Here is a 13,084-nt window from a genome sequence, read left to right on the forward strand (position 1 = left end):
TCCCCAGGTGCATGTCTTTGGAGGTGGGAGGAAGCCGGAGTACTCGGAGGGAACCCACGCAGTCACGGGGAGAACATGCAAACTCCACACAGAAAGATCCCGAGCTCGGGATTGAACCCAGGACTACTCAGGATCTTCTTATTGTGAGGCAGACGCACTAACCCTTCTTCCACCGTGCTGCCCATGGGAGTAAACATTGAATGCAACATGTTAGATCTTGCAGCAGGATTATTCGCTAAAACAACCTGATTTAATGCAAATTCAGTAGAATTTCAACCCTGCACTGTGCATTCCTCCATCACATGTGCAGTGCATTCTTCCATCACATGCAGAGATAATTCCCAGCATGCTACACACTACAGCAGGGGGTCACACTAGTATTTGAGCCCAAGGACTTCATCCAGTCAGGTAAGTTTTGATGATATCACTGGGGTAAATATATTTGATCTATGGTATTTAAGTGTAATAGAGGTGTAATTGCTTGTTACTGTATGACTATAGACTACTCCAGCAGACTTCCACTCAAGCTAGCTAGCTGTTCCTGTACTTGTTAAATGATTTTGGGGCCTATATCTCTAGCTAGCTAGGTTTATGTACCACCACATTCTCATAATGAACCGAAAATATTTCTCCGTTAGCCGTGATGCTAATTTTCTCTATGTTAAATCCCATTCATTTATGCTAACAACGTTAGCGATCCGAATTTACCTTTTAGTGATCTGTAAAGTTCAACTAGCAAATACTAAATCAAAACGTGTAGTTTCCTCTGCCTTCTGTTCTGCCAGCCATTCTGTTGTCATACAAGAATGTAGGTTAAAGTTTGATTTAGCATGCTGATTGAGTGCTCATTTATTCATCTAGCCTATTTCTATTCATTTGTCCATCAGTAAAATACAAACCCCGTTGGCAAATTGTGTTAAATGTAAATATAAACGGAATACAATGATTTGCAAATCATTTTCAACCCATATTCAGTTGAATATGCTACAAAGACAACATATTTGATGTTCAAACTGATAAACATTTTTTTTTTTTTGCAAATAATCATTAACTTTAGAATTTGATGCCAGCAACACGTGACAAAGAAGTTGGGAAAGGTGGCAATAAATACTGATAAAGTTGAGGAATGCTCATCAAACACTTATTTGGAACATCCCACAGGTGAACAGGCAAATTGGGAACAGGTGGGTGCCATGATTGGGTATAAAAGTAGATTCCATGAAATGCTCAGTCATTCACAAACAAGGATGGGGCGAGGGTCACCACTTTGTCAACAAATGCGTGAGCAAATTGTTGAACAGTTTAAGAAAAAATTTTCTCAAGCAGCTATTGCAAAGAATTTTTAGGGATTTCACCATCTACGGTAAGTAATATCATCAAAGGGTTCAGAGAATCTGGAGAAATCACTGCACGTAAGCAGCTAAGGCCGTGACCTTCGATCCCTCAGGCTGTACTGCATCAACAAGCGACATCAGTATGTAAAGGATATCACCACATGGGCTCAGGAACACTTCAGAAACCCACTGTCAGTAACTACAGTTGGTCGCTACATCTGTAAGTGCAAGTTAAAACTCTCCTATGCAAGGCAAAAACCGTTTATCAACAACACCCAGAAACGCCGTCGGCTTCGCTGGGCCTGAGATCATCTAAGATGGACTGATACAAAGTGGAAAAGTGTTCTGTGGTCTGACGAGTCCACATTTCAAATTGTTTTTGGAAACTGTGGACGTCGTGTCCTCCGGACCAAAGAGGAAAAGAACCATCCGGATTGTTATAGGCGCAAAGTGTAAAAGCCAGTATCTGTGATGGTATGGGGGTGTATTAGTGCCCAAGACATGGGTAACTTACACATCTGTGAAGGCGCCATTTATCTTGAAAGGTACATACAGGTTTTGGAGCAACATATGTTGCCATCCAAGCAACGTTACCATGGACGCCCCTGCTTATTTCAGCAAGACAATGCCAAGCCACGTGTTACATCAACGTGGCTTCATAGTAAACGAGTGCGGGTACTAGACTGGACTGCCTGTAGTCCAGACCTGTCTCCCATTGAAAATGTGTAGCGCATTATGAAGCCTAAAATACCACAACGGAGACCCCCGGACTGTTGAACAACTTAAGCTGTACATCAAGCAAGAATGGGAAAGAATTCCACCTGAGAAGCTTAAAAAATGTGTCTCCTCAGTTCCCAAACGTTTACTGAGTGTTGTTAAAAGGAAAGGCCATGTAACACAGTGGTGAACATGCCCATTCCCAACTACTTTGGCAAGTGTTGCAGCCATGAAATTCTAAGTTAATTATTATTTGCAAAAAAAAATTACGTTTATGAATTTGAACATCAAATATCTTGTCTTTGTAGTGCATTCAATTGAATATGGATTGAAAAGGATTTGCAAATCATTGCATTCCGTTTATATTTACATCTAACACAATTTCCCAACTCATATGGAAACGGGGTTTGTATTTTTAAAGACTACTCATATTGTTTAGCTGACTATTTCTATCTGTGTGTGGCATTGCATTAGTGTTTTACAAGAATAAATAAATGCAAACAGAATAATGCCACGTACACCACCTGATGTGTGGAGACATTTCACCCCAACCAATGTAGGCGGAAAGGCTGTGTACATTTGCAAATACTGTGCAAAGAGTTACGTCAAAAATGCCATAAAGATGCAGCAGCACATAGACAAGTGCCCAATAATATATAATTATTGTAATTCCCCATTAATTCCCTTGTATTCCCATGAATTCCCATGGACGGTGTCCAACTTTGAATAATAAAAAAATGGTCAATATTTCCAAACTTCCCGAGCTTAACTTTCCGTGGTAAATTTCCGGAAACTTTCCACCCCTTTGCAACCCCACACACATACGAACTTGAATCCCATTCCTAACCCATAGGGTTTAATATGATGTCGGTGCACCTTTTGCAGCTATTACAACTTCAACTCTTCTGGGAAGGCTGTCCACAAGGTTGCGGAGCTAAGGGAGTAAGCTACAGGGTGTTTATTAATCATTTTGATTAAATGGTATACAGTGTGTCTTGCATTTCGTACTGACAATGAGTCAGCAATGAGTGGGATTCTTTGTTTGAGAACTCGATTCCAGAGAATGATTTGCGGACTGGTTTGTTACGCACAACATTTGTCCGTACGATAAACGATGGTAAAACTGGGACAAAGTTTTGTTAAAGGGGAACATTATCACAATTTCAGAAGCGTTAAAACCATTACAAATCAGTTCCCAGTAGCTTATTTTATTTTTCGAAGTTTTTTTCAATATTTTACCCATCACGCAATATCCCTAAAAAAAACTTAAAAGTGCCTGATTTTAACCATCGTTATATACACCCGTCCATTTTCCTGTGACGTCACATAGTGATGCCAATACAAACAAACATGGCGGATGGACAGCAAGGTATACCGACATTAGCTCGGATTCAGACTCGGATTTCAGCGGCTTAAGCGAAATTGAAGAAGAAACTGAAGCTATTGAGCCATATCGGTTTGAACCGTATGCAAGCGAAACCGACGAAAACGACACGACAGCCAGCGACACGAGAGAAAGCGAGGACGAATCGGCGATCGCCTTCTAACCAACGATTGGTATGTGTTTGTTTTTAAGTGTTGTAATGTTTTTAAGCTAAATTATTGGTAAACACAGTTTATGTATAATAATTTACGTAAAACCGCGAGTAATGAATAAAGTTTTCATCAATTAATATATTCTGTAGACATACCCTCATCCGCTCTCTTTTCCTGAAAGCTGATCTGTCCAGTTTTGGAGTTGATGTCAGCAGGCCAGGGAAGCTAGGGTCGATATTCATCTCTTGATCATCTTTGGTGGCATAAGGGACGGTGTGAGCCAAGACATCCAGGGGGTTTAGCTAGCTTGTCTGCAGGAACAAACTGCCGCCATTGCTTGCCGTGCTACCGAGGTCCTATGTCCCTGAATAGCTCACACACTCCGGCAGATTCAATGGGGGTCTGGCGGCAGATTTCTTTGACTTTATCGTTGGAAATGCATCTGCTTTGAGTGTCGCAGGATATCCACACATTCTTGACATCTCTGTCGTAGCATAGCTTTTGTCGGTAAAGTGTGCGGAACAAACGACTGACCATTTCGTCGGCTTTCCCCACACCCTCGTATTTTGAACAACATTCGTCCAATTTCTTGCCACTTTCGCATCTTTGGGCCACTGGTGCAACTTGAATCCGTCCCTGTTCGTGTTGTTACACCCTCCGACAACACACCGACGAGGCATGATGTCTCCAAGGTACGGAAAACAGTCGAAAAAACGGAAAATAACAGAGCTGTTTTGATTCGGTGTTTGTAATGTGTTTGAGGAAATGGCGGATTGCTTCCCGATTGCTCCAAGAGCGAATAATAGAAAGGCGTTTAATTCGCCAAAATTCCCCCATTTAGAGTTCGGAAATCGGTTAAAAAAATATATGGTCTTTTTTCTGCAACATCAAGGTATATATTGACGCTTACATAGGTCTGGTGATAATGTTCCCCTTTAAAAAACGGAATCCTACAAAAACCGAGGTACCACTGTACATACCAGGCGCTGAAACAGAACCTTGTAGTACCTACTTCTGTCAATGGAAATAAATCATGACAGCAAGTCCAGCCGTGACGTGCCAAGTAAGACTGTCCGCCTTGTTGCCACGGACACACTTCGTTGGTCCACAATATTTTGACATCATTCTACAAGCCGGTCATGCCTTTGCCATCTGGCCACTGATTGGTCCGTTCAAACGGGCTTCCAATCAGTCACGTCTGCTGTGGCGGTATCTCGGTGAGCGTGGAGGAGTCCAAAAAAGCAGCTCGATCCATTCGCCGTGCACACACACTCACACAAACACGCTCTGTAAAACTCCTGCCTGCCCACACTGAGTGGGTAATTGCCTTAAACGTGTTGGTCATGCTTGAGAACACAGAGATTCTTTTCACTCCAAAGCTAAATTGAGGCAGAAACGCTTGCTCACACACGTTTCATTATCGGGCCAAAGCTCAGCTGGACCCCGAACGAGTCGAGGGAGTTGAAGGACCCGACTGGGATGAAACACTCACGTACGGCCAATTTAAGAAGAAGGAGAGAACTGAGGCGCTTAGTTAAGAAAGTTTGGGAGATTAAGGCTGCTGGACTGCTTCATTGACAGGGTGACAATTGAAGGTCTAAATCCATTCTGATGATATCTCTTCCTGTCTACTGCGTTGTCCGCTCTAATTACTTCCAGCGGTAACTTGGAACACGGGCAACAGGTTCAGCTACGTCGCCATCTTAAAACGAGTTGCAGTCAACAGCGAGAGGAAGGCGTCGCTACTTGCCTGCAAGTTGTGTCTCTCCAGTCTCATCTCCAGGATTTCTTTCTCCCTTTCCAAGCGCTGCCGCTCGGCCTCCAGGTCTTCGATTTTCTGCCTGGACGGGGAATACATGCAGAGGGAGTTGTAGCGATGCAAGCTAAACAACAAATGTTCAATAATATGTCTGGTCTAGAGCAACGACGTCTTTGAGCACCCAGTCAAAAATGTACTACTGTATTTTCCGGACTATAAATCATTTGTTTCCCCTCAAAACTCGACACTGCGCCTTATAACCCGATGCGCCTAATGTACGGAATAACTCTGGTGTTGCTTACTGACCGCGAAGCTATTTTATTTGGAACATGGTGAAATTATAAGTGTGACCAGTAGATGGCAGTCAAACATAAGAGATACGTGTAGGCTGCAATATGATGGCAGTCACACACAAGAGATACATGTAGACTGCAATATGACTAAAGTAAACAACACCAACATTGTATATGTTCCATAGAAAATATAGAACATTACACACACGGCGCTCAAATATCAACCAAAATATTTTAGTACGACTATGAAGCCGTACCGCTTGATGGATTGTACTGTGCTTCAACATACAAGTATTATTATGATTTGTGTATAAGGTAAGACATATTATCTGGCGTTTTTAGTTTCGCAATATTATGCAAAAGTAACTTTTCTTACCTTCTGGTACCTGCTGATGTGTATTTGGGATCTGCATAAGTCCTGAAAATTTGCGCGCGTCCGACGCCGTAATCGATAAGCTTCTTCTTTTTCCTCTATCTCCTTGTTATGGGACATTCATCCTCCGCTGTTGCCATTTCTGATATAAAGTAGTGTACAGTTCTTATATAGATCTGTCAGTAAACTCGCCATGAAAGCACTAAAACATACCGGTGTGGTGAGTTTACATTATTCACCCAAGGAACTTTAGTTATTGGAGAGTTCCGGTCGGACGTTTTTTCACGGGACACATTTCCGGCGTTGTTATTGCACGAGTGAGCCACGGATGAGGAGATGCTGCTCCGTTATTGATTTAAGTAAAGTGTGAATGTCATTAAAACAGTTAGGTCCATCTTTTGAGACTTCCTCCACTCCCGTCTTTGCACGCTACACCAAAGATGACGGGGAGAAGACGCTGTCGAAGGTGAGCCACGTAAATAAGACCGCCCACAAAACGGCGCATCCTTAAGCGACTGTCAGAAAGCAGCTTGAAGATGATCTGTAAAACATAATCCATGCAACATTTTGACCAAAGATCCACCATTACATGTTATGTAGACCACAAGGAAACGTTTTAAATTTAGAAAAAAAAAATATATGACTCCTTTAATGCGCCCTATAATGTATGAAATGTATGAAAAACGATACAAAAAATAGACCATTCATCGGCAGTGTGCCTTATAATAGTGTGGTCCGGAAAATACGGTACTTTTAAAAGTTAAAATAAAGTAAATTTTATTAAATGTTTTTATTGAAGAGCTTTGGGGTGTCTTCTGCATCCCTGATTATGAAGCTGTCAAGTGTATCAATGTTTAGGCTGTATTGCCTTGTCGCCAGGCTGCTGCGATGGCATCTTTACTGCTGGGGGAAAGAATCTAGTGTTTCTGACGCATATTTGCGTCCAGTCCAGCCTGCTTCTGCTTGGCTTTGGAAGTCAAATGAGGGAGAGTATCTCCGTGTCTCCCCCCACTATGTCCACACCCATTCACACCATTGTTACGAAACTGTTTAGAACATTGCACAACACAAAGAAAATACAAATACAACTAAAAGAGTGTACATGAGTTCATAATATAATTCATCACTGTCAATATACAGCACAGACCAAAAGTTTGGACATACCTTATCATTCAATGCGTTTTCTTTATTTTCATGACTATTTACATTGTAGATTGTCACTGAAGGCATAACAACTATGAATGAACACATGTACTTAACAAAAAAAGGTGAATTAACTGAAAACATGTTTTATATTCTAGTTTCTTCAAAATAGCCACCCTTTGCTCTGATTACTGCTTTGCACACTCTTGGCATTCTCTCAATGAGCTTCAAGAGGTAGTCACCTGAAATGGTTTAATGGTTTTCACTTCACAGGTGTGCTTGAAGCTCATCGAGAGAATGCCAAGAGAGTGAAAAGCAGTTATCAGAGCAAAGGGTGGCTATTTTGAAGAAACTAGAATATAAAACATGTTTTCAGTTATTTCACCTTTTTTTTTTGTTAAGTACATTCATAGTTTTGATGCCTTCAGTGTCAATCTACAATGTAAATAGTCATGAAAATAAAGAAAACGCATTGAATGAGGAGAAGGTGTGTCTAAACTTTTGGCCTGTACTGTATGTATAAAATATGTTTAAAAAAAAAAAAAGGATTCATTTGCATCAATCAACATGAAAATTAACACTAGAGCAAAAATAACACATGAAATAACACATGATAATTTAGTTTTATTGTGCTCCTGAGTTAAAGTTGCTCATCAATGTGAAGTTATTATTTGTTGAGTTTGTTTCATTTAATTTTTCAGTATGGTTTAAGTCGGTCAAACATTTTTTTAGTTTAAAGGGGAACATTATCACAATTTCAAAAGGGTTAAAACCATTAAAAATCAGTTCCCAGTGGCTTATTTTATTTTTCGAAGTTTTTTCTAAATTTTACCCATCACGCAATATCCCTAAAAAAAGCTTCAAAGTGCCTGATTTTAACCATCGTTATAAACCCCCGTCCATTTTCCTGTGACGTCACATAGTGATGCCAATACAAACAAACATGGCAGATAGAACAGCAAGGTGTAGCGACATTAGCTCGGATTCAGACTCGGATTTCAGCGGCTTAAGCGATTCAACAGATTACGCATGTACTGAAACGGATGGTTGTAGTGTGGAGGCAGGTAGCGAAAACAAAATTGAAGAAGAAACTGAAGCTATTGAGCCATATCGGTTTGAACCGTATGCAAGCGAAACCAACGAAAACGACACGACAGCCAGCGACACGGGAGAAAGCGAGGACGAATTCGGCGATCGCCTTCTAACCAACGATTGGTATGTGTTTGTTTGGCATTAAAGGAAACTAACAACTATGAACTAGGTTTACAGCATATGAAATACATTTGGCAACAACATGCACTTTGAGAGTGCAGACAGCCCATTTCAGGCGCGCTAAGAACATATATTTTTCCACGATTTCAGCATTTTAAATGTGCTGTTTTTGTCCAGTAAGATACATACTAGCCTACAGTTACAGCTGAAGTGACCGATTAAAAAGATTTGAACTATTTTTTGTCATTTTTACATGTGCAATCAATCTTCACTGGAAAAAATGGCATCCCTTCATCACTGAAACTAACTATCTGTTTTTCTGGCTTTACTGGCACCATTATTAAATCAGTGGGTGATTGCTTTTGGGTGATTTATTAATTGCAAGTACTGGCTCAATCTAGACATTTGAACAGCCTTTGCATATCCGTTCCTTTCTGCCTCGATTGTGGTTAATAATAAATAAATAAATAAATAAATAAGTGCATCTCGAAATCACCAGTTCAATTCAAAATGTTGTCAAGATAGTATTTGTATTGTGTGTTCATCTTGCCTTCTCAGTGCATTCGGAAGAGTAAATTGAAATATTCTTTTACGATTATCAGGTGTTCCTGTGGTCACTGTCAGGCAATGGATACCGGACGAGAGAGCACACCACACATTCTTGCCAACTCTGTCGTAGCATAGCTTTCGTCGGTAAAGTGTGCGGAACAAACGACTGACCATTTCGTCGACTTTCCCCACACCCTTGTATTTTGAACAAATTTCGTCCAATTTCTTGCCACTTTCGCATCTTTGGGCCACTGGTGCAACTTGAATCTGTCCCTGTTCGTGTTGTTAAACCCTCCGACTACACACTGACGAGGCATGATGTCTCCAAGGTACGGAAAACAGTCGAAAAAACGGAAAAAAACAGAGCTGATTTGACTCGGTGTTTGAGAAAATGGCGGATTGCTTCCCGATGTGACGTCACGTTGTGACGTCATCGCTCCGAGAGCGAATAATAGAAAGGCGTTTAATTCGCCAAAATTCACCCATTTAGAGTTCGGAAATCGGTTAAAAAATATATGGTCTTTTTTCTGCAACGTCAAGGTATATATTGACGCTTACATAGGTCTGGTGATAATGTTCCCCTTTAAATGTTTTTTGTTTTTTTTTCCAGGAAAATTGATGCACTTGAAATCTTTTTCTGTTACAGACTAAAAAAATAACGTTAATAAAGTTGTTCGTTGTTGTAAGTTGATCAACATTTCTTGTGTTTTCTTTAACGTTTATAAGGATTAGGGATGTCCCGATCCGATATTTGCAAAAAAATGCGTATCGGCAAGGCATGGGAAAATGCCGATCCAGATCCAGTTTTAAAAAAACTCCGGTCCGTGTTTTCCAACGCACCGATTTAAATAATACATTCCACTTTTCTGCTGCTCCCTAATTTCCGTTCCGCATTTTCCAGCACACCTTCAACACATCCACAGGTCTGTGGATTCTCACGCAGTTGCTTTTAGCTGCTGGCATTACACGACAGGCTCTTCTCACTCTTTCCTGTGTCTCCCTCTCACAGACAGCGAGCGCACCTTCTTACACACGTCACATACTGTCACGTCATATACGTATACGCCCTCTCCCAGCAGAGAGCGAGGTAGCAGCATGGCTAACGTTAGCTGTGATGCTAGCGCAGCCGCTAAGGTGCGCGCCTGCTCAAGCGTCCTCTGCGCACGGCAAATCTATGCCACGCACAAAATCAAATAAAAAAATAAGCGCATAACAATTTTCGACACATGGACACGACAGAGAAAACAGTTTTCGTCATCATTGTTCAAATATTGTAACGTCTGTTGAGACGCTTATCTCCATTCGGTGCCACACGCCCACACCATCAAAATGCTGAGGCAAACATTTCCACATCAACACCGTATGAAAAAAATAGTGATTTTATTTAGTTGTGATTTCCTTCTCTGCATGAAAGTTTAAAAGTAGCATATATTAATGCAGTATGAAGAAGAATGTTTTAATGTAGACACATAGAATCATCATACTGCTGTGATTATATGCATCAAGTGTTCATTCAAGGCTAAGGCAAAATATCGAGATATATATCGTGTATCGCAATATGGCCTTAAAATATCGCAATATTAAAAAAGGCCATATCGCCTAGCCCTAGTTCAATGATGCCATTTCTGTTTGTCATGTATAATTTTGTCTATTTTGTGTTTATCCTTGAATAAACAGGTCAGTTTCTTGTCACCAACCATTGTGTATTATTTAAACTCCCCTAATTCAGCTGGCTAGTTGTTATCAAGAGTACTAAAACCCTTTTCAACATGATTCTGACAACTATGTAGGCTAAATAACTTTAAACTTTAATACATGCTCGGATAGGTCAGTATCGGTATCGGTCAGTATCGGTATCGGATCGGAAGTGCAAAAACAATATCGGTATCGGATCGGAAGTGCAAAAACCTGGATCGGGACATCCCTAATAAGGATACAATGTTATGCATATGTGTACACTTTTATAGACAAAGGATACAATTTATAGTCGTGGCGGAGAGTGGGGGGCCGCGCAAAATGTTTCCTTCTTCCTAGGGGGGGCGTAACAAAAAATAATTGAGAAGCACTGCTATACATGAACATATTAAATAGAATGCGCTCTCTATTTTGCAATCCTTTGCGCATTAAATGATAATATGAATTCTTTAATTTTATATAGCGCTTTTCATCAAAACTCAAAGATGCTTTACACAAACCAAAAAAAAGACAGGTTAAAGGAAATGAAAAGCTTGAGTTTAGTGGAGCAGCTTTGATCAAGCTTGCACAGATTTTTAAGACATGCTAAGTAATGTGCGGCTCCAACCCCTCGCACACGGCGAAGAAGATGTGCGTCAAACTATTTAAAAAATATGACTGCGTTCTGCCCACAGGACAGCTTTTTTCTAAAGGTGAAATATTGCCATGTTTTAATCTCGCGAGATCTCGCCACACCGGTTACTAATGAGAGCTGAAAACCTGCCAAAAGGAGCTGCCAAAGAAGATGAATGAAGCCATCCGTCAGCTCTTTGACCGTATTAGCTCCTCTGACCTAATCAATAGCGGTTTTTTTCCCACTTTCACTGAACAATAAGCCAACACTTTTAAAAAAAAAAAGGTCAAATGAAAGGCGTGTGGCAGACAGAAGAAATGCGAAGCATAATAATGCAAAACAAGAACAAATCCGAGGTGTTCCTGTCTTCTTTACACATTACTACTCATATTCAACATGAATATTTGTCGGTGTTGTTGGTGCTGCTACCTTAGCATGTTGACCTCCTCTTTGCCGACCGAGCAGACGACATCAGGGACAGCCTGCTGCTTCCTCAGAGACTCCAGCTCAAACTCCAGCTGAAAGAGAATAAACCAGGCATCAGCAAGAAAAGGATACACATTACGCGGAAACTGCACTTTTTGGGGGGAATTTTGCCTATCATTCACAATCCTTTATGTAAGACAAGAACACATATGTTTTTATTTTTTTAAAGCATTCTAACTTGTAAAAAAAAATGCAATCAAATGGAGCCTGTGCGAGTCAGTTTATTCTGCCTATAAAGCCCTTAAAGGGGAACATTATCACAATTTCAGAAGGGTTAAAACCATTAAAAATCAGTTCCCAGTGGCTTATTTTATTTTTCGAAGTTTTTTTCAAAATTTTACCCATCACGCAATATCCCTAAAAAAAGCTTCAAAGTGCCTGATTTTAACCATCGTTATAAACACCCGTCCATTTTCCTGTGACGTCACATAGTGATGCCGATACAAACAAACATGGTGGATAGAACAGCAAGATATAGCGACATTAGCTCGGATTCAGACTCGGATTTCAGCGGCTTAAGCAATTCAACAGATTACGCATGTATTGAAACTGATGGTTGTAGTGTGGAGGCAGGTAGCGAAAACGAAATTGAAGAAGAAACTGAAGCTATTGAGCCATATCGGTTTGAACCGTATGCAAGCGAAACCGACGAAAACGACACGACAGCCAGCGACACGGGAGAAAGCGAGGACGAATTCGGGGATCGCCTTCTAACCAACGATTGGTATGTGTTTGTTTGGCATTAAAGGAAACTAACAACTATGAACTAGGTTTACAGCATATGAAATACATTTGGCAACAACATGCACTTTGAGAGTGCAGACAGCCCAGTTGTAATCAATTAATATATTCTGTAGACATACCCTCATCCGCTCTCTTTTCCTGGGGGTCTGGCGGCAGATTTCTTTGACTTTATCGTTGGAAATGCATCTGCTTTGAGTGTCGCAGGATATCCACACATTCTTGCCATCTCTGTCATAGCATAGCTTTCGTCGGTAAAGTGTGCGGAACAAACGTCCAATTTCTTGCCACTTTTGCATCTTTGGGCCACTGGTGCAACTTGAATCCGTCCCTGTTCGTGTTGTTACACCCTCCGACAACACACCGACGAGGCATGATGTCTCCAAGGTACGGAAAACAGTCGAAAAAACGGAAAATAACAGAGCTGATTTGACTCGGTGTTTGTAATGTGTTTGAGAAAATGGCAGATTGCTTCCCGATGTTGTGACGTCATCGCTCCGAGAGCGTTTAATTCGCCAAAATTCACCCATTTAGAGTTTGGAAATTGGTTAAAAAAATATATGGTCTTTTTTCTGCAACATCAAGGTATATATTGACGCTTACATAGGTCTGGTGATAAAGTTAAAGTTAAAA

At 40.7% G+C, this 13,084-nt stretch overlaps 1 protein-coding gene across 3 annotated transcripts in view; it reads right to left on the minus strand.

Annotated features, from left to right (window-relative positions):
* The window catches only part of mad1l1 (mitotic arrest deficient 1 like 1), a 254,119-nt gene that overhangs the window by 136,005 nt on the left and 105,030 nt on the right, over positions 1 to 13,084 (minus strand). For all 3 annotated transcript variants that reach the window (XM_061984162.1, XM_061984161.1, XM_061984160.1), the window contains exons 14-15: positions 11,654 to 11,742; positions 5,338 to 5,428 (exon numbers count right to left, since the gene is read on the minus strand). In XM_061984162.1, the coding sequence (XP_061840146.1) occupies positions 5,338 to 5,428; positions 11,654 to 11,742 (180 nt within the window). The remainder of the gene's footprint in view (positions 1 to 5,337; positions 5,429 to 11,653; positions 11,743 to 13,084) is intronic.

The sequence above is a fragment of the Nerophis lumbriciformis genome, linkage group LG25 (genome assembly GCF_033978685.3).
Source record: "Nerophis lumbriciformis linkage group LG25, RoL_Nlum_v2.1, whole genome shotgun sequence".
Lineage (NCBI taxonomy): Eukaryota > Metazoa > Chordata > Actinopteri > Syngnathiformes > Syngnathidae > Nerophis > Nerophis lumbriciformis.